Source organism: Festucalex cinctus, chromosome 1 (assembly GCF_051991245.1).
Source record: "Festucalex cinctus isolate MCC-2025b chromosome 1, RoL_Fcin_1.0, whole genome shotgun sequence".
Classification (NCBI taxonomy): domain Eukaryota; kingdom Metazoa; phylum Chordata; class Actinopteri; order Syngnathiformes; family Syngnathidae; genus Festucalex; species Festucalex cinctus.
The window spans coordinates 17,184,710-17,204,966 of record NC_135411.1 but is presented as its reverse complement, the minus strand read 5'-3'; the positions used below and the strand labels follow the sequence as shown (position 1 = coordinate 17,204,966).

General features: G+C 40.6%; 1 protein-coding gene across 2 annotated transcripts in view; it reads left to right on the top strand.

Annotated features, from left to right (window-relative positions):
* phlpp1 (PH domain and leucine rich repeat protein phosphatase 1) overlaps positions 1–20,257 on the top strand; it is an 85,077-nt gene that overhangs the window by 53,769 nt on the left and 11,051 nt on the right. For both annotated transcript variants that reach the window (XM_077519918.1, XM_077519926.1), the window contains exons 3-16: positions 1,778–1,903; positions 4,025–4,173; positions 9,225–9,371; positions 11,681–11,908; positions 13,765–13,967; positions 14,111–14,171; positions 14,431–14,526; positions 14,764–14,919; positions 16,308–16,508; positions 16,842–17,004; positions 17,181–17,311; positions 18,474–18,587; positions 18,823–19,017; positions 19,142–19,370. In XM_077519918.1, the coding sequence (XP_077376044.1) occupies positions 1,778–1,903; positions 4,025–4,173; positions 9,225–9,371; positions 11,681–11,908; positions 13,765–13,967; positions 14,111–14,171; positions 14,431–14,526; positions 14,764–14,919; positions 16,308–16,508; positions 16,842–17,004; positions 17,181–17,311; positions 18,474–18,587; positions 18,823–19,017; positions 19,142–19,370 (2,199 nt within the window). The remainder of the gene's footprint in view (positions 1–1,777; positions 1,904–4,024; positions 4,174–9,224; positions 9,372–11,680; positions 11,909–13,764; positions 13,968–14,110; positions 14,172–14,430; positions 14,527–14,763; positions 14,920–16,307; positions 16,509–16,841; positions 17,005–17,180; positions 17,312–18,473; positions 18,588–18,822; positions 19,018–19,141; positions 19,371–20,257) is intronic.

Below are 20,257 nucleotides of genomic sequence, written 5' to 3'. Positions count from 1 at the left end.
GACTGATTAATGCGATGGGCTTCAAGTTCAAATTAATGTTTTAATTAAATATTTGTTATTATTTTGTGCAATAATTAGGAAACCGATAAATACCAAAATGTAACACTTAATTCACTATAAATCTCTGCCAGTGTTCACATTTTCAAATGATCACCTCTACAGCATACCTAGGAAATCATTTTGTCCCACCATTGGTGAGCTATATTTAGAACAGGCCCTCGGCTACTCATGAGGTCCTTGGGGGCTACCTGGTGCCTGTGATGGCCACGTTGGTGACTCCATGCTTTAAAGACGTCAGAAAAACAGATCTGTGTTTATCGCAATAGGAAAAGAATGCTAAATTTTTCGTATGCTTGTACCCCGGTGAAGATGACAAAAATTCTTCAGACCTGCTGTCGACAAAATGTCATTCATTTACCCGTCCTCAACAAAATATAGGCTATAGATTTTAACGTATTGAATCACACACGCTTCTCAAATTAGCCTAAATCGTCCTGCTATTTTGAAGATGAGCGCCATATAAACAACATTTATTTGTGCATTGCTTTATGGATCAGCTGGCTGAGCTGATAGGGCTCTCGGCTGAAAAAAATGTGACTGCGGCTGATTTTCAGCTGACATTTCACAACCTCTCATCCACCTCCCGCATGTGCCTCCGAGTGATGAGTTTATCTGCTATAACCTGGACAATTCAGTTGAAGCAGTTATGTCAGTTCCAGGCACATTAATAAAATTCAATCGATTGTTTAAAAAAAAAAAAAAAAAAAAAAAACGTATTCTACTGTCACTATATTATACACAGTACAAGTGTCTCCTCGCTATAACGCGGTTCACTTTTCGTGGCCTCGCTTCACAGAAATGTAAAATTTATGAAGGTTTGAACATTGAGAATCACATTGAGAAATGTGAAAAAATGTGAATGCCTCAATGTGAGAAGTGTATAAACTGTGGTGAAGGGTTTTAGAGCCCTAAAACATTTCTAATAAATGTAAAACAAAGCTAACTACTTTGTGGATTTCCCTTATTGCGGATATTTTTTGGAACCTAAACCCAGCGGAAAACCAGGGAATACTGTATTACAAACACATCCGTATGATGCAATGCAGTTTTGAATCACTGCAAACTACTTCCATAATAATTAATTAAAACTAAATAAATATTGCTAAAGTTTATATAGTGGAATCTCCAAAATTTGACCACAAACCTCCAAGTTGTGCTAATTTTAAAATAATAGTTCCAATTGAAAATAATTTAAAGTGAATTTATTAAGGATCTGCCGCCATCATAAAATGTAAATATTCATATTGTCAACCTCAATCTAATAAAACTGAATGAAAGTAAAAATAGGCAAGTGTTTGATGTATTTATATATCATTTATTTATGATTTTGGTTGTTAAATAAAACTGAACCCTTCCTATATTGCAAGTTAAATTTTCTGTTCTATGGTTATTACATTTTTTAAATGTATTTTTTTTTTTTTTTGTTTTTCCATCAAAATGACACTTTTTTTTTTTTTTTTTTTTTTTTTTTTTACTGCAGATAATTATGTAGAGAGATCTCTGCTGTCATCACGTGTGATGATGGCGCATGATTAAGGCATATGTTGGACTATTAAAATAAGCTCTAATAACTTCATTTTTAACTCGTTTACCACGGGAAAAGCGAATTAAATGGCCATCCACACGTATATGAAGACAAATTGTTTAGTTCTTATTGCTGAGCGTGTTAATAATGCCTCTCACTGCGTGTGCGTGCGTGCTTGTGTTATGTCTGCAGGTGGAGGAAGTAAAGAAGCACAATCACTGTTTGGCCTTCAGCTCAGCCGGGCCCCAGAGTCAGACGTACTATGTCAGCTTCGACAGCTTCACGGAGCACCTCCGCTGGCACAGACACGCTGCCAAGGTAAAAGGAAAAGAGGAGAAAAGGAGAAAAGTGAGCGAGAGAATGTGTGCTTGTGCATATACTTTATTTACGGGTCAGCCGCATTACAAATCACACGCACACGTGAGCGCTGCTACAGAACTCTTGCCATCCACCATGATTCCACAGCATGTGCAAACATAGCAAAGTGAGCACACGTCATTGCGATCCATACCATAGAACTCAAGGGTCACCCTCTCTCACTCTCTGTTGTCTCTCTATCTCACTCTCCTTTCTCTCAGTTGAACTCAAGTAGGTCATAGCCAGAAAACCTCCTTTCTAAATATTAATAGGGGCGTGCATGTCACCAGCACCCAGAGGGCCACTCATAATAGAAGCCTGCATAGAGGCGGGCACATGCCCAAGCCACGACCACACAAACGCTTTTGTCTCCCTCACCTCAGAAAGAGGTGGACGCCGTCACGTCACTTTGGAAAGCAGCTCATGGAAGTGGGCTGTTGGCCCGAGGATGGCAGGCTTGAAGGTTTCCACTGCGGGTGGAGAATGTGAAATTGGGTTTTCTGGAGGCAGGCCAGTTTGCATTGAAGCACTGCCTTGAGCAAGACTCCCCCGAGATGCCAGATGATAAAGGATGTAGCCACCTCACTCTGATGTCGACCCTTAGGGAGAACTCGCCCTTAGAGACTCATGAAGTTGAGTACAGGTAGTTCTTTAGTTACGAACATCCGATTTACGAACATTCGCAGATACGAACAAGGGCTGACTGATGTCCATAAATGCCATATTTCATATTTTTAAGTGTGCGCCACATCATACATTACGGTAAAGTGCTGTACTGTAGGTAGTAGTTACCCTCTCTGCCACAAACCCGCCGAGCAAGTGTACAACAAAAAAATTTTGAGTACAAAAAATATCTTTCAAGTGCAAAAAAAAATGCTTTGCGTATGTAAAAAGAAATTATACAACTGCGTAAATTTCGTTTTGTGTACATAGATGTTTTGTGTGTTTATGGGGTTTTGGCATGATTTTAACTCCATAATCTTGCCTCGTCATATGCGCCAATCACAGTCATGTGTACTTCACAGACAGTCAGCAAACATTACAAATGCAGCCTCACATGAACCCAGTTAAATAACTCCTCCACCATCAATGTACAGTAAGCATATTTATTTTGTTTTTATTGTATCATACTTTGTAAAAATGTAATTCAGTGTATTGTGAGGAAAACTGGTTTAGATAATGGATGATGGGTGAATGAATGATGTAATTTAATTTTTTGTTTTATTTTATTTTATTTACTGTATATAAAGTATATACTGTATACATATTTTTTTCATTTTTATTATTTTCTATTTAAAAAATAATTAGATAAAATGTAATTTTGAAACAAAATTTAATGTGATTCGATTTACAAACAAATTTGACTTCCAAACACTCTCATACTGAAAATTGTGGTTCACCAGACACCGAATCATGCTCCTCCCTTGGCCATCTCAGTCCCCAGACATCAACCCCATTGAAAACCTGTGGAGGGGGCTAAATAAAGGACCCAAATCGCTTAGAGAGACTGTCCAAAGAGGAATGGTCGAAGAGTCCTTTTTCTGTGTTCTACTATGCTGTGAAACATAAGAGATTATGTTGTTGTTGTTTTTTTTTCTTTGGCAAAAGGGGTTGTACAAAGTATTAACATCACGGGTGCTAATAATAATAAATGTGGAACCCATGATTTGAACCCATGATCTTTTTTGATGTGGGATTTTTTTCCCCTCACACTGAAACACTGAATATAAATGCATTTGAATAAAAGGTTGGATTTTTTTTTTTTTTTTTTTTTTTTGGGGGGGTGGGGGGTTCGTATTATTTAGAAAAAAAGTGCATCTTAACCATGGGTGCCAATACTTATGGAGGGCAATGTATATTTTATATCCTAGCCAACAAGCAAGTGATGCGAACGCATGCAGTTAGCTGGATAACATGATGATGTAATGCGCTACCATAGGTCACTGAACTAACCCGCTGCACTTTCCCTTTCTTCTTCGCTAGTTCTAAGAAGATTGGCCACTGAATGCCGTTTGACCCTTCAGCTGGAGATAATCTCGTTTAACTACTTGCTTGTATGTGCTGCGCGTTCGTCCTTTCTAGATGGTGTCGCAGAGGATCAACTCTGTGGATCTGTCCTGCTGCAGCTTGGAGCAGCTTCCGCCCAACCTCTTCTACAGTCACGACCTCACCCATCTCAACCTCAAACACAACTTCCTGCCCGCAGACCAGTGGCTGCAGCAGCTGCAGAGGTACAACGCTGTAACTTGCTTAGCGTTAATCAGGTTGCCAAAAACGCAGGCAAATGTTGGGATAATGAGATAAGATGAGCCATCGTAACATGCGAGATATGATTGTGAAGTAGCAAGGCGTCACTGGATGCATTCTGATTTTTAAGATCTTAACTTTTTTTTTTTTTTTATGGGAGAGACGGCACACATGACGAAGGAAAAAAAAATCGATGTGTGTTCTTATTACGATTGTAGTTTGCGGTGTACTGGACATGAATCACAATTCATAGGTCACGATTCAATTCAATACCGATTAATCCCGAGACGAATGTATAAGGTAATTATTGCTTTTATTTTTATTTTTTGTTCAAGTTTAGAAAATGATAATCAGTAAACTGGTACACTGTAAGATTTGTATGAAAATTGATTTATTTATCTGAAATTTCAGGCTTATAAATTTGAGCCACTATATTGAACAAACAGGTTGCAATCTGTTTCATGTTTGAACAGCATTGAAATAAAATATTAATGTTTGATGTTCCATTCATATAACATTCTTCCATGCTTAAAGTGTGAACCCTAACCCAAAGTAAGACATTTTGTTGAATATATTTCCATAAAAAAATTGATGTCCAAACGTTGATTCAGTCACATATTGAATCGATATGAGAATTGCACACTGAAATATTGCAATACATCTCCAAATCTATTTTTTTAACACTCCTACATTCAACCGTTCTGCACTGACAATCTCTGTCGCAGGAGCAAGACTTGTGTGAGAGGCAGCTCAGTGGATTGTATCATCTTTAAAATACAGTATCTCACAAAAGTGAGTACATTTCTGCAGATATTGAATTCGATCTTTTCATGGGACAACATTGGGGAAATGACACTTTGCCACAATTAAAAGTAGTCAGTATACAGCTTATATAACACTATAAATTTATTGTTCCCTTACAATAATACAAAATACAGCCATTATTAACACCTAAACCCCTGGCAACAAAAGCGAGTACACCCGTCAGTGAAAATGTCCATTATGTGAACAATGTGAGTTGGTTTGGGGATCAATAAATTCACAATGACTACTTTTCATTATATGTCTCATTTCTTTCAGTGTTGTCCCATGAAAAGATATAATTAAACATCTAGAGAAATGTGAAGGGTCTATTCACTTTTGTGAGCTACTCTATATCCGACAACTGGGCCTTTTGATTGCAAGGGCAGAAAAAGACTTAAATCTGGCCCGATTGTTGGTGTGTGTGTCCCTAGCTTGACATTTACAATTGCCAGCCCAAGTGTTTTCCGAGCAGATCGAGGAGAAAAAAGTTGCTATTAAAACTCCGCACACGACAGCGTAATTAATCTTTCAGAGATATACAAGGAGTTGAACCTTCGCTGACTTTGATCATCAAAACAGGGGAAATGCTCAGTGTGTGCTCCGTTTAGCAGGCCATGGCTGACCGGTTTGGACCACTTAAGTGTCCACCTGCAGTGTGAACAACAGGAATAAGGGGGGTTGCACACACAGGGCCCAAAGAGGCTAGCCAGGGCTGCAATGTAACGAGCCCAGAAGGCCATATTCATCAGCAGGGACGCTTTTAATGTGACTGGCCCTTCCACTCCCTCTCTCCATGTGCACCATCTGCTGCATGCTTATTGCGGGACTCGATGAAAGCACCGCAGCCAAGATGTATGTACAGTACCATATGCGTGATTGTGATTACGTGTGCAGTCACATGTATGCAAAGGCTCGCGGTCTGTTTTTATTTTTTTCTGATCAAGATTTCTGCGACATTATGTTCATTATAAACTGCTTGCAGAAAGACACTCCTACTTCTTACAGGAAAAATACGTGTCTGCAGGCTACGTCGTCGTGTTGTCCAAATGCAATGACGGGAATGTGCGTGTGTGGTTTTGCTTGTGTAATCTTACGTTCCTCATTCTTGTGTTGCTGCTTCGGATAAAATTGTGAATGAGTTGTGAATGAATTGTGAATGTTCCTCCACAGCTATTTGGGACACATTATGCTTTCCCCTCCTATAATTTAGTACCCATGTGTTAAAATAATATTTCAGGGGCATTGTTTCGTCACTATGATCAATAGTTGTGTATCACTTTACACACTACATTTTTTTGTGTAGCTGAATTTAGTCGTTTTTAAGGGGCTAACTGCAGTGTTTACCCCGCCCCATATATTGCTGGACCAATGGCGACTTTTTTTTTTTTTTAAACTACGATGAGGACCAGGGGTAGAAACTGCTGCTTGCAAGAACAGACATCAGACTGGAAGAAACACATTTTCACTCATCAAGGAAGCACTTCATACATGCCATGTGGCACATGGACACAATAACCGAACACAAATACTTCCGCCACCGTGTCGACAACCTATCCAAGTATGTGACGCTTATCAGAAGCTAACATTATAAGATAACGGTAATCTTTGCATCCAACAAAACTCAAAAGTGAAGCTCTGCTTAAATGTCATTGCTTGAAAAATGGCCATGGATGTCCACACATCTCAGTGTGCGAAAAGGGTTGCTATCGCAATTGTCTCTACTGTTTTGTAACAGTGGAGAGGAAATGCAAAATGTCAGACCGCATTTTCAGAAATAGGCAGTCGGCAAAAGATTTACTTGTTTAATTTCACACTTGATGGATGGACAGGCACTCCAGGGACCCAATGATTTGTATACAAGCAATCCAAAAGTCCATTTTCCATAATATTTCTCCTTTAAATGCGAGTGATGCACAGCTTCCGCACAGACCAAATGAGGAAACATCCCTTTGGCGCTGCCAAACCTGAGTAGGCTCGTCCTCATTTGACTCAGCGCGATGACACAAAAGGAGGTCAGTAATGAGAAAGACACGTTTAGCTGAGAGATGAATTATTTTTGCAGAGTTACCGGAGAGACCAAAGGCTTCGTGAATGTGTCTGCGTGTGTGTGTGTGTGTACTATTTTGGACACTTTTGTGAAAGGCTGTTTTTAGTTGGCTAAAATCACAAGCAATGCGCGTGTGTGTGTGTGTGTGTGGGTGGGTGTGTGTGTGTGTGTGGGGGGGGGGGGGGGGGAGTGTAACATCAAACTTGGAGTCAGAGTGCTTTTGTTAGATCTCCCAAAAGGAGAGCCATGCCGCCTGCCTCCTCTCTCTGCCATCTTTGCTCTGCTGGCCAAATACTTAGCGGCAGATCAGATAGGCAATAATCAGACTCATCGTTTCCGCTGGCATAAAACTGCCTGAATTCCCAGCATGCATCTCTCTCTCTGTCTGAGCGTGAGGTCATTCCTGGCCATGCAAATGACTCAGAGTTTGGCCTCTTTTATTTACATCTGTCGGGATGCTTTTGCAGGTCGTGAGGGACTTTTGTCACGAATGAAGGTATTTAAAATAAAAGTTGACAGTCGGTGTCCGCAGATGCTTAAAATATCCAAAATGAAGGCCTTCCTTTAATTATCTGCAAAAATGACTTTAATCCTTAAATCCTGGGCTAAAAAAAATCCACAGATGGATTATAACTGTAGCATTTAAGCAAAACAGAGATTTAATGAATGCAACCATCACCAAATATTTGTTACGGAGGACTAGATTCAGGTACGCATCTTGGCAGAAATGAAATGTCAGTAATAGGTGAAAATGTTATTTTATTTTAATACCTGCCATGTAAACATATTAGGGAGAAGTTCCGTTGGGGATCAGTTAAATATAATAACAATAAAAAAAAAAAAACATTTATCAAACCGTTTTTTTTTCTCTTATCTACCACCATATATATATATATATATATATATATATATATATTCAACAAAACGTCTAACTTTCACACCTTAAGCATGGAAGAATGTTATGTTAATGGAACATTAAGCGTTAATATTTTATTTCAATGCTGTTCCAACATGAAAAAGGTTACAACCTGTTTGTTAAATACAGTGTCTCAAGGTTATAAAACTGAAGTTTCAGATCAATAAATAATACATTTTCATACAAATTTACTGAATGGTATTTTCTAAATTTGAGTAAAAAAAAAATCGCAACAATCGACTTGTAAATTCTTATCGGGATTAATCGGTATCGAATCGAATCGTGACCTGTGAATCGTGATACGGATCGAATCGTTAGGTACTAGGCAATTCACACCCCTTATATATATATATATATAATATATATATATATATATATATATATTTTTTTTTTTTATTTGCTACGTTGTACCAGACATGATGTCACGGTATTTAATTAGAAAGTGTCCAAACTTTTTGTCTGGTACTACTTCTGTGCATAGAAAAACATGAAAATACTGTATGTTCATCTTAGTTTTGTTCAATGCCAAATTGCACACTTTTGGTTAATACCACCCAATACATTTGCTTTTGCGATATTATTAAAAGTGAAATAACCCCAGTCTCTCCTTCCCTTGTATTTGAATGGTTTCTTCCACCGCAGACCACGCTACACCCCCCCTTCATTGAGTTCTGTGAAACTGTCCTCTAATCCTGCTCAGAGACAAACAGATTTGTTAGATCATAAACTTGCTAGCGGAGATAAAAATCACCAGAGCGGCTTCAGACAGATACGGAAAGGACGCAGGAGCGTGCTCGAAGATGATGGCATGATAGGACAGACGAGCAGAGGAGCAGGAAAGTGATATGAGCATTACTCAGCAGATTGCAGAGGTTGATTGAATGAGTGAATGACACGCGCACACTCACGCACACACATATTGCCTGCGGGAGTCACCCTCAGCGGGAATGACTCGCCAGCCCTGATCAATGTTTTTTGTCACCTTCATGTGCAGTGTGTGTGTAAATAGTAGGATGAAAAAAAAAATCCAGTGTGGCTACTTTGAACAGATATCCTGGCATTGGCTCTTTGCAGGTATGTGATTAAAAACAGATGAGTGGGTGTTGACACGTGAAGGTCACCCCTCTTACTATGGGACGCCACTCCAAATGTCAGCGGTCTCTGCTGTTTGAATAGACAACACAGACGGCGGGGTTGCGACTGTTTTCTAAACTCCGCGAAGGCGCCGTTGAATCTTACCGTTGTGTCGTGTCTCCTTATATGTGTAGGTTCTCTCGTCTGCGGAGCCTCAACCTGTCCAACAACCACCTCGGCCAGTTCCCGCTGGCCATCTGTGACATCCCCACGCTGACAGAGGTCAACCTCAGCTGCAATTACCTGCCCTCTGTTCCCAGCTCTGTGGGGGCCATGACCAAGTAGGTAACAGTAGGGTGGTGTCACGTTTTCTCATGGTTATTTAGGTCACGATTCTGAAAGTCAAACTGAGAACATGTATTTAAAAAAAAAAAAAAAAAGTATCATCTTTATAAATGTAAATAACCAGATTTATAGTCCCTCCAATAGACAATAAAAGCGATTCACTTACTGACAGGAAAGGACAACAAAAGATGTATGTGATCGATCTCAGGCACTCCAGAGAGCCACCTATTTGTATACAACCAATTAAAAAGTCAATATTCCACGATATGTCCCCTATAATGCAAATAAGTGTCTTCAAATAGAAGTCATCTCTTTTATTGTCGGGGGTGGACATTCACAAGGCCTAAAAGCGAAATCCATGTTAGCTGTATTGCTAACCAAAACAGCCGCACATACCGAAGCATTTTAACATGTCTCTTAGATTAATTGTGGGCTCTTACTCTATGCTGTAAATGAGCTTCCTCCGCAGATGGTCGTACATTATGGAGATGCTTAGCCGTCCTGTATACTTTGACATGTGATGGCTATGTTTATGTTTAGCGTAAGTAGACCTTCCCATTTTGTTTTAAACTTCAGTTTTACTGGACATTAATTTAGTATACTGGTTATGTTGTTTAACATAAATTAAAAATGTGCTCATACAAATAAACGAGGACGCCACACTTATCTTACCACTGCATTTTGGAAAATTCTGTGCTTTCAACAGTTTGAACGGAGTAAAGTATTCCAGTTCCGCATTTATTTCCAGCAATAGGGAACTTGTTGAAGTTTTTCCACTCTGTTCTTTTGGTTATTGACATTAGAACTTAGGTGAGGCCATCACTGGCTTCAAAGTGGCTGAACTTTTCACCTGACCCCAGCGTCAAAAGTTGACATAGCCAAATGTAGTTGTTACCTAGTAACAAGCACCTGGCAGTGCAAACGCCGCACGGCGCTTCACTAGCTTCAACACGCTCGACAACTTTTGTGGCATTCGCCATTCAGACATGGCCTCAATCGTGACGCCCCCGCCCTGCGCCGTTTTTGTTGTTCTGCACAGCAAGACATTTTTACAAAGTAATTCTCGGGCTTGTTGAATGTGCTGAATTAAATGTTTACTCTCTCTGTGTATTTAAGCTTTTCAGCTATTCAGCTTTGTTTTGCTTTACAATCCCATACAAAGGAATGAATGTTGAATTATGACAGATGAGATTATTTGAGGTTTTGCCTGCTTGTCCTCATCAGGGTCGCGGGTCAGCTGGTTTTGGGCGAGAGGCGGGGTATATCAGGACAGGTCACCAGTCAATCACTGTAAAATAGATATATTTAGCTTTGTTCCCTCCCAGAATTTACAGTGCCCAGGTGCCCTAATAATTTATCCTGAATTTGTCAAAATAGTTCAAGGTTCAACACTTTTAGCTCACTTTACATACCATTTAAAAAAAACAAAAAAAAAACACTACGCACACTCTAAAACAATGACAGTGCTACTGCCACCTACTGTAGTGGATGTGCTATTACACTTTATACTAGCATGGCCAAAAAAAAAAAAAAGTGTTTCCTGTGGTCACATGCATCCTCACCTGGCATCACACCCCACCCCTCTATTTGAAAAGGACAGCTGTGTCAAGCAGACAGAGCTAAAGATGTTAGGTAAAGCAAACCTGTGCTGTGTGCGTCCGATCAAAGTCAGAGCAGCTCTGCTTACGTTTTGGCTATGAAATAGCAGGAACACCGATGAGGGATGGAAGTGTTTGTGCATGATAATGCCTCCACATGATCGTGTTTTCAATGACCCCAGCCTTGCTGAGCTTGTCATGTGCGAGCAAAGTACAGATTTTTTTTTTCCTTAATATTTACACTTGAAGTTTTCAGCTGTTCTTCTGTAATGGCAAGATGTAAAAGTCATTGCATGAAGCCGTGAAACTCATTAAACTGATGAACGTTTCTCATCTCCACCATTAAATAAATAAATGTGATTTTGGTTTATTCTTTCAAACTCATGCTTGAGGACTGCTTTTATACTGTGCAGCCAATCTATTGTTTTTAGACAGCTGTGAGGACCACTACCATTACCAAGGTGTGATTTAGCAGAAAGTGCTTTGATTTAACATGAACATAAAGGCATGCTGCCTGCAAGAGTGAATGCGATGAGAAGTTAATCTGGTGGAATGATCTGGTATGCCGCACATTCCAGAAGTGGCCAGCAGGGCCGGCTGGATGCCTGCCGCCACCTGCTGACCATTTTATGTAACTTCATTGCTTCACAGGCGCAAATCTTGGGTTTCCTTTCCCTTAATGTCGTGGTTTCTCTTTCCTCTCGCAGTTTGCAAACGTTCCTGCTGGACGGCAACAGCCTGAGTGAACTACCCGACGAGCTGGGCTCCCTTCAGAGGCTGTCGTACCTGGGCCTGTCCTTCAACCAGTTCAGCCACGTGCCGCAGGTGCTCGAGCGGCTGGCGTCCATGGAGAAGCTGTGCATGGCCGGCAACAACCTGGAGACGCTCACCCTGCAGAACTTCCGGCTGCTGCGCGTCAAACACGTCGATCTCAGGTAGCGGCAAAGGACAGAGCGAATACACGTGAGGCGGTTTGTAGAAGATTGAACTTTGATTGTGCCCTTAATGATGGAAACTAACGGCAGACTGCAGAGAATCAGCGAATGATTTGCTCGTTGCGACGCCGACAGTTGTCTCGCCATAGGTTAAGTTGCAATGACTTGCACTATTTGCAAGTTAATGCCTCACTCTTTGTAACTTTTGCTCAATCAGTAAAAAGAATCATGGAAAAATGTTTTGCAACATGCTCACGTGTCAGCGACTGTGTATAATCCAGATTATTCTGAAATTGTTTTTGTCTATCTATATCAGAAGACTTTATGAATCATATATTACTGACCTAGTGTTAATTTTGTCTGCCATTTTAAAATTTAGTCTCATTTTTAGTCCGAATTCAGTCATGCTTGTAAGTTTTTATCACAGTTGCTCAACTTCATCCCATTTTTATTTAGTTCATTTTTAGTCCACTATAAATCTAGCATTTTAGTCTTGATTTTAGTCCAAGAAAATGTCATTTTATTTGTCTAGTTTTAGTCAACAAAAACGACATGTCAACTTTTTAGTCAGGACAACCATTTTACCCGTGTATATACAGGTATATATTTTTTGTAAGCAGATTATATTCAACCATTTCGGATATTTCACATAAAATGTGCTCATCTTTTTGATGAAAAATACTTCACACACAATTACAGTAGATCAACAAGTGGCTACTTTGGCTCCATGCTATAAGCTAGTAAGTTAGCTAGGATTAGCAAGCAGTCGCATTAACATTATTATTGGACCGTTATAGTGCTTGGTACTGTTGTGAGTGAGTGAGTGACATTTTTAGCATGAACATCATGCATGTTATAGGCACGTAAATATGTCATGTCCACTGCAATCATCTATGGGTCGGAAGGGGTTAACCCCCTGCAGGTTCAGATCTCGACCGAGGACCTCCTTTGTGAGTTTTGCGTCTTCTCTGACTTCCTCCCCATTCTAGAAATACGCATGTTAGCCTCATGTGACACGAAATCATAGGTCTCAAATTTTGGCCCATGATCCTGATCCTGATTCAGTTGCAGGAGGGAAAACTCCATGCAGGACTGGGGCCCTCAAGGACTGGAGTTTGAGACTATGCAGTCTTAAATTGTCTGCAGGTGCGAATGTGAGTGTGAATGTTTGTTTGCCGATACGTGCCCTGACCAACAACCGGTCCAGGATGTATCCCGCCTCTCCTCCAAAGGCTGTTGGGATAAGATCCATGGATGAGGGCTTTAATACATAATTGTAATTAAAATAGTAGCACTGGTAATATATTTTGAATATAATTGAACGACGGTACAGAACCGTCCAGATTTTGAAAATTGTCTACGTTTATAACTCACTTTATATTACAGTATATGTATGACTTGTCTAAAAAAATGTGCAGTAATTTTAACACACTCAAAAATATTTTTTAGCAATGAAATATGACACGCACACACATTTTTACACATTTTTCTTATAAAGTGACAACGTGAAATATGGTGAAATATTACTTCTCCTTGTCAAGGCAATGTTGTGTTAGCTGAAAGTACAAGTTGTCATAATTTTACAATCTTTTGACTTGTCAAAATTCTCTAAATTCATTCTATTTGTAATCAATACCGTTGATATTCTTGCATGTAATGACGTTGGCTTCCTCTTTAATACATCTACGATTACCACCATTACAAGTACATTTAAAAGATGCAACAGATAAGCACTTAAGCAATCTGATTTAATTACACACTCCAGAGACCCAACTATTTGTATTTGTATGCAAGCAATTAAACATTCAATTTAACCTGATATGTCCACTTTAAACATCTGTTCTGTGTTCCCCCAGGCTGAATAAGATCTCCAACATGGTGCCGGATGAACCTGACCTGTTAAGACACGTCACCCAGCTGGACGTGAGGGACAACCGGTTGACGCTGCTGGATGCCTCCGTGTTTCCCCGCCTGGAGGTGCTTCACTGCGAGAGAAACCGAATCGGCAGCCTCAAGGTCAAGGGATGCCTGCTCAAGGGCATCTACGCCTCCAACAACGGTGGGTCAAAAACGCCTCCTTTGTTTCAGACAGATGTGAATATGTATCGCTCGCCTCCCCTCCGTATTCCCAACCACCTGTTTTTCTAGACGAACCGCAAACGTCCTTGCTGGAAGTTAATGAGTTTGGATTTCTCCCCACAGAGCTGCGGAGCCTGGATGTCAGTCCCGTGCCCTCCAATCTGAGTTACATGGACATCTCACGGTGAGAAAAATGCCAAACGCACACGCGCGCAAGGACATAAAATGACCTTTAATGTGAAATGTGAGGACAGTAATCTTTGGTTTCGATTTATGTTTCAAAGCACTTAATCATTATCTCAGCCTTGAAAACGCTTCCTCTTGGCACTGCGGTGAATTAAACACACGCGGAAGAAATATTAGCTGCCTCGCTCTAACAAACCGCACACCATTTGTCATCATCATCGCCCCATTTTTTTTTTTTCTCCTCTGCCCTTCCGAAGGAACCGTATGGAGTCTTTGCCAGACTGGCTATGCGAAGCGAAGAAACTGGAAGTGCTGGACGCCAGCCACAACCTCGTCGGCGAGCTCCCAGCGCGGTGAGTGTCCCTCGGCGGCGCGTCCGCAAGGCTCTAAATGGAGTGCGGCGCTGACTTATCCCGTCTGCCCTATGCCAGCCGCTCATCTGTCCTCCACAGAGGGTCATAAATCAGAGCAGACGCTCGCTTCCCCTCATAGAAGTCACTTTGTATGCAGCACATCCCTCATCTTTCTGTATCTGCGTATGTATGTATGCATGCTGGTTCTGTTCTGACAAAGCCATCTGGGGGCCGCAGGTTGTTATGCAGCAGCAGCCTGAGGAAGCTGAGTGTGGGACACAACCAGTTGCAGAAGCTGCCTGAAAGGGTGGAGCGCCCCCTGCTGGAAGTTCTCGATGTGCACCACAATCAACTAGTGGAGCTGCCCTGCAACCTGTTCCTCAAATGTGTCAGGTAGCTGCAAAGAATTTTCCATTTTCTTTGCAATTAGGGGTGTTAGGGGTATCAAAATTGGTGCTTTAATTTTGAGTTAATTTAAAGTTCCTTTAACACCACTTTTTTTAACACTCATTTAATTACCGCCCCTTACTTGGAAAGCCTGTGCTGGGGGAATTCCAGTCACAACACAGCAGACACGTCCACGTCAAAATTTAGCAGTAATAAATTTAATAATAATGCATATATTTGTGGAGACAGGGGTCAAGTTGTATTTTACAATTTTAAAAATGTGCAGAATTTCCCAAGTTACTTCATGTTAAAGATTAGATAGCTCTTAATATGAAAAGAAAATGCACTGAGCTGTCACCATCTTACAAATGCAATTATGCCATCTAGAGACAGAAAAATGACCAACACAATTCAATATCACACTCATTTTTTCTTACAGTACAGTACATCTTTTTAATTTTAACTCCATTTTATGTATTATGAAATTACTGTATCAATGACTAAAAGATGCAGCCATATTTGTATTGGTTTAATATTTTTCCCACTTTTGTGTTAACGAGTATGAAAATTAGTATATTTTAATATTTTTAAGTTTTGGTTTATTTATTTTTAATTTAATATAAAATATTTTATTGTGCTTTTTATTGTATTTAGAACAGATCTAAAATTTGTGATTAATCATGAGTTAACTATTAGGGCTGCACGATATTGGAAAAACATGCGATAGGCGATATAGTTGCTCAATATAGTGGTATCGATATTATTGCGACATTTAACATGTACCTAAAGAAATTACATTTTTATTATATAACGAAAGAATTATTTTTTTTCATGTGGCAAAATAATCAAACTCAATATATTCTTAGTTAATTAATTGTGATTACCTCTCGATAATGTTCAACTATTGGATGGCAGTGCACATTTCCGTTACATACACTGTGTTCCGACTATGTTTTGTATTTGCATTATTAGGATTGGAACACCTATGTAACCAGGGGCGTGAAAACCAAATAAAAAAAGAGGGTGAGGAGGGGATTTTTCCTCTGCTCCTCCAGTTCCTCTGCTCTCTCCTCGCGAGCTTTGAACTGAGTGTCTTCTCTCCTTTTTGTCATGTTTAATAAATGTCAAACAGGTAAACCTGACAGTCTGACTGGTCAGATTTAGATAAAAGCATAAAATTCCATATCAAACTTATTGCACATCTTTGTGATATGTATATTGCATGGGCCAATATCGCGATATCGATCTTTTTTTTATTTATTGTGCAGCCCTCTTAACTATTGAAGTCGTGATTAATTCTGATTTAAAAAAATGTAATCGCCTGACACCCTTAATCATTTTATAATATGAAAAGGAATCATCATTTTTTAATAATCTTTGAAATTTGCTCCCAGTTTACGAAGCGTGAACGCTTCGGCCAATAAGCTGGAGCACCTGCCTCCTTCCACGCTGTCTGAGGAGAGCCACAGCATCCTGCAGGAGCTCTACCTGACCAACAACCGCTTAACGGACAAGTGTGTGCCCATGCTGACGGGCCACTCGCACCTTCGGGTTCTTCACATGGCCTACAACCACCTCCAGACCTTCCCGGCCAGGTAACTCACTCAAAGTTGCATCTGAAGTGGGGTTCACGCACAATGATTTTTAAATTGTGAACCACCCTGAACATAATTACACCGACAGGTTAAGGAACAAATTTGGGAGGAAAAAAAATCACTCTTAACATAACTAACACAAAAGGATAATTGCTTAGGATTATCTTTTAGAGACATGTGAGAATCTGATGTTTGCTGAATAAGATTGTGAGAGGAGAATCAATTCATCAGATTAAGCCTAATTATCCTGCCATTTAGGCCCTTTGTCCAAAGAAATGTTCAGCTTGTAATGAACGTCTCCACAGTATAATACCTCTGTTTTCTCTCCATCAGCAAAATGGCAAAGCTGGAGGAGCTGGAAGAGGTCGACCTGAGCGGCAACACGCTGAAAACTGTGCCCACTACCATCATGAACTGCCGACGTATGCACACACTCATCGCCCACTCCAACTCCATCGAGGTCTTCCCTGAGGTCATGCAGCTGATGGAAATGAAAGTAAGGCAACATCGATACACCTGCACACAACGAAACATGACGACTACATCTAAATTCTACCATGGTGCCAAAACAGTAAATCATGCAGGCATACTGTACCTAATCAAGTGGCCAACAAGTGTAGACGTCGCCCACGCATGTTGTGCGAGTGTTTACGTGTCTTCCTCTGACATCAGTGCGTGGATCTGAGCTGCAACGAGCTGAGCGAGATTACGCTTCCGGAGAATTTGCCTCCCAAGCTTCAGGAACTGGACCTGACTGGAAACCCGCGTCTCAACCTGGACCACAAGACCCTTGAGCAACTCAAGTGAGTTGTTTTTTTGCTTATTGGTTTGGGGTTTTTTTCACAGTTAAGCACAAGATTGGGCAAGCTTATTTCCCCTGGGCCACATTAGAGAAAAGATCAGTTTAGTCAGATTATTAGTAGATGAGATTATTATTTTTTAAATAGCTAAAATATAGATATAAAATATTTTCAATAAGTTATATTAATAATAAAATAAATTTTTTTCCATGTATTAATTTTCAATGAATTTTAATAATAATCCACAAATTATTCAATAAACTAAAAGATTGTTAAATGTATATCACTGGCATCGGTCCAAGACCTTGTACCTCCAACCATTAAGCGAGCAAGCCATTTTCAGCCATTTAGTTTGGTCAACAATTTGTGAAAATAACACCCACGTGTGGACTGACCAACAGAATAAATTTCTGATTTGATCAAATCAAAAAATAAATGCAATTAGATTTTTGATTTATGAGTTTTTGGCACAGCGATACTTTTAATATTCTTTCTTATATAATAATCAGAGAATCAGTTTGCCTATTTCTTTTAATGAAATAAATGAATATAAAATACATTTTAATGAAAGGAGAGGACAGTCAACCTTACACATTCCTTGACAATAATATGTTATATGTGACCTCACTACTCTAAACATGACATTGTGATGAGTTGAGCAGCAAAATCCAGCCGCTTTTATCCATCTCAGGAGGCGGCCATTTTGCCACTTGCTGTCGACTGAAGATGACATCCCAGTTGCTCAGGGCTCAGGAAACGACCAATCACAGCTCAGCTTAAAAAAAAAAAAAAAAAGTGAGGTGTGATAGGTCGTTTCATGAGCCCTGAGCAACTGTGATTGGCAAAATGGGCGCCCCTTAAGATGGATAAAAACGGCTGGACTTTGCTGATCAACTCATATTCCACTAATGCAATATTAACAAGAAAACCATATTTACACTAGTGGGGCTAGAACACATTGTCAAGAATTTTTTTTGAGGGGCTCAGTTGACTTCCGCTTTAAAGAAAGAACTGGACTTTGTGTTTTGATACCCGCATGTGCTATTTACATGTACCTTCTTTTCCCACCCTTGCTTTTCCTTATTATTAAATTCCTCCTTGAGTTTTTTCTTCTCTCTTCTACGCAATACGAGTGAATTGAACCCACTTCTTGTTGCCCTTTCAGTAATATTCGCTGCTTTCGCATTGATCCCCCACCAACCTTCTCATCGAACGAGGCTCCTGGGGGGCCCGCCGTGTGGAGTCATGGTTACACGGAGGCCTCAGGTGTCAAAAACAAGTGAGTTTAATCAGTCAGTAATGGAGGGGGACAAATAACTGATAATAAAGAGGTGCTAAAACATCTCCACATGGACAAAGAGGAGAGAGGCGAGCCCTGCATGCGCCTCTTGTTCAATATACTGGTTGGAGGGATGTTGTTACCATGGTTACCAACATGCTGAGCAATCGATAAACGAGCAGAAAACTTTCCTCAATAACAATCCAACCCCCACTCTGATTTCCTTTCATTTCAGACTGTGTGTGGCGGCGCTGTCGGTGAACAGGTTCTGCGGGAGTCGCGAAGCTCTTTACGGCGTGTTTGACGGCGACCGGAACGTGGAGGTTCCGTACCTTTTACAGTGCACCATGAACGACGTGCTGGCCGAGGAGCTGCACAAGACCAAGAGCGAAGAGGACTACATGACCAACACCTTCCTTGTTATGCAAAGGTCATTTTGTGTTTGCGTCAGACAAAGTTTACCTCACAAGCCTGTCATGACCTTTATTTGGTCAAATTGATGCTCTGAAAACGATCGACCCGTAACCAATGCCGCTCCTTCGTCACCATCACAGGAAGCTGGGAACCGCCGGGCAGAAGCTGGGCGGCTCGGCGGCTCTGTGTCACATCCGCCACGATCCCACCGACCCCGGCGGCTGCTTCGTTTTGACGGCCGCCAACGTGGGCAAGTGTCAGGCCATCTTGTGCCGCAACGGGAAGCCGCTGTCCCTATCGCTGCTCCACAACGTCGGCCTGGAGGAGGAATACCGCAGGATCAGGCAGCACCGAGCCATCGTCACCGAGGTAAAGTTTGTCATGGAGGATGTGCGACCGGCACACTTTTGAGGCAGTGGCGGCTTGTAGATTTAGTAACTGGCCTTTCATTTTACCGAACGTACTCACCCAGCTTGAGCCTTCCTGGTTGAGAACTGGCAGCTTCAGGGTTAGCCTACCTCTCCTCACCATGTCTGGCGTTTCTGGAAAATTCCACCTTGAAATTGGCTCCAGCAGCATACGTCATTTCTAAAGCAAAAGAGACCAGACTCAAACCTTTTTTTTCCCCCCCAGGGAAACTTATGGCATTGATATTGGCATGTTTAACCCCTTCGGAGCCATAGATGATTGCAGTAGTTTGGATGATGTCAGCACTTCTGATTCATGATTGGATCCTAGCTAACCAATCACAATCTCAAGTTGATTTGCATGATGTTCATGTTAAAAATGTTGCATATAAGGTTGGTACGTTTACAACACGTTACAGCCATCCTGGCGCTGTAACAAATAAAAACATGAGATATCCCCATAATTCTTTTCCTTAGTTTGTTCTCATGTGGGAAAATAGTCAAAATCAATACAAAAAAATGCATGCCTGAAGGGGTTAATGTTCATACCCACTATGTCCCTTTCTGTCAGCCATGGTAGGCATAAAAAAAATTCTAATGTATTAATTTGTGTAGCCTTGTTTTACTGCAACAGTTTTGCTCCGACCAACCAATCAGGATGTTTTGCTGATGCTGTGATGTGAAATTGAAATCGGGATAAGAAATGGTCCCATTGCTAATCTACAGTGTCCATCACCTATTCGTGGATTTTTTTTTTTGTGTGTGTTTTTTTTTTTGTTTTTTTTGTTTTTTAGACCTGCCTATCCCACATTATTGAGTAAGCCCTGGATGCAGAGAGATAGAAAATAT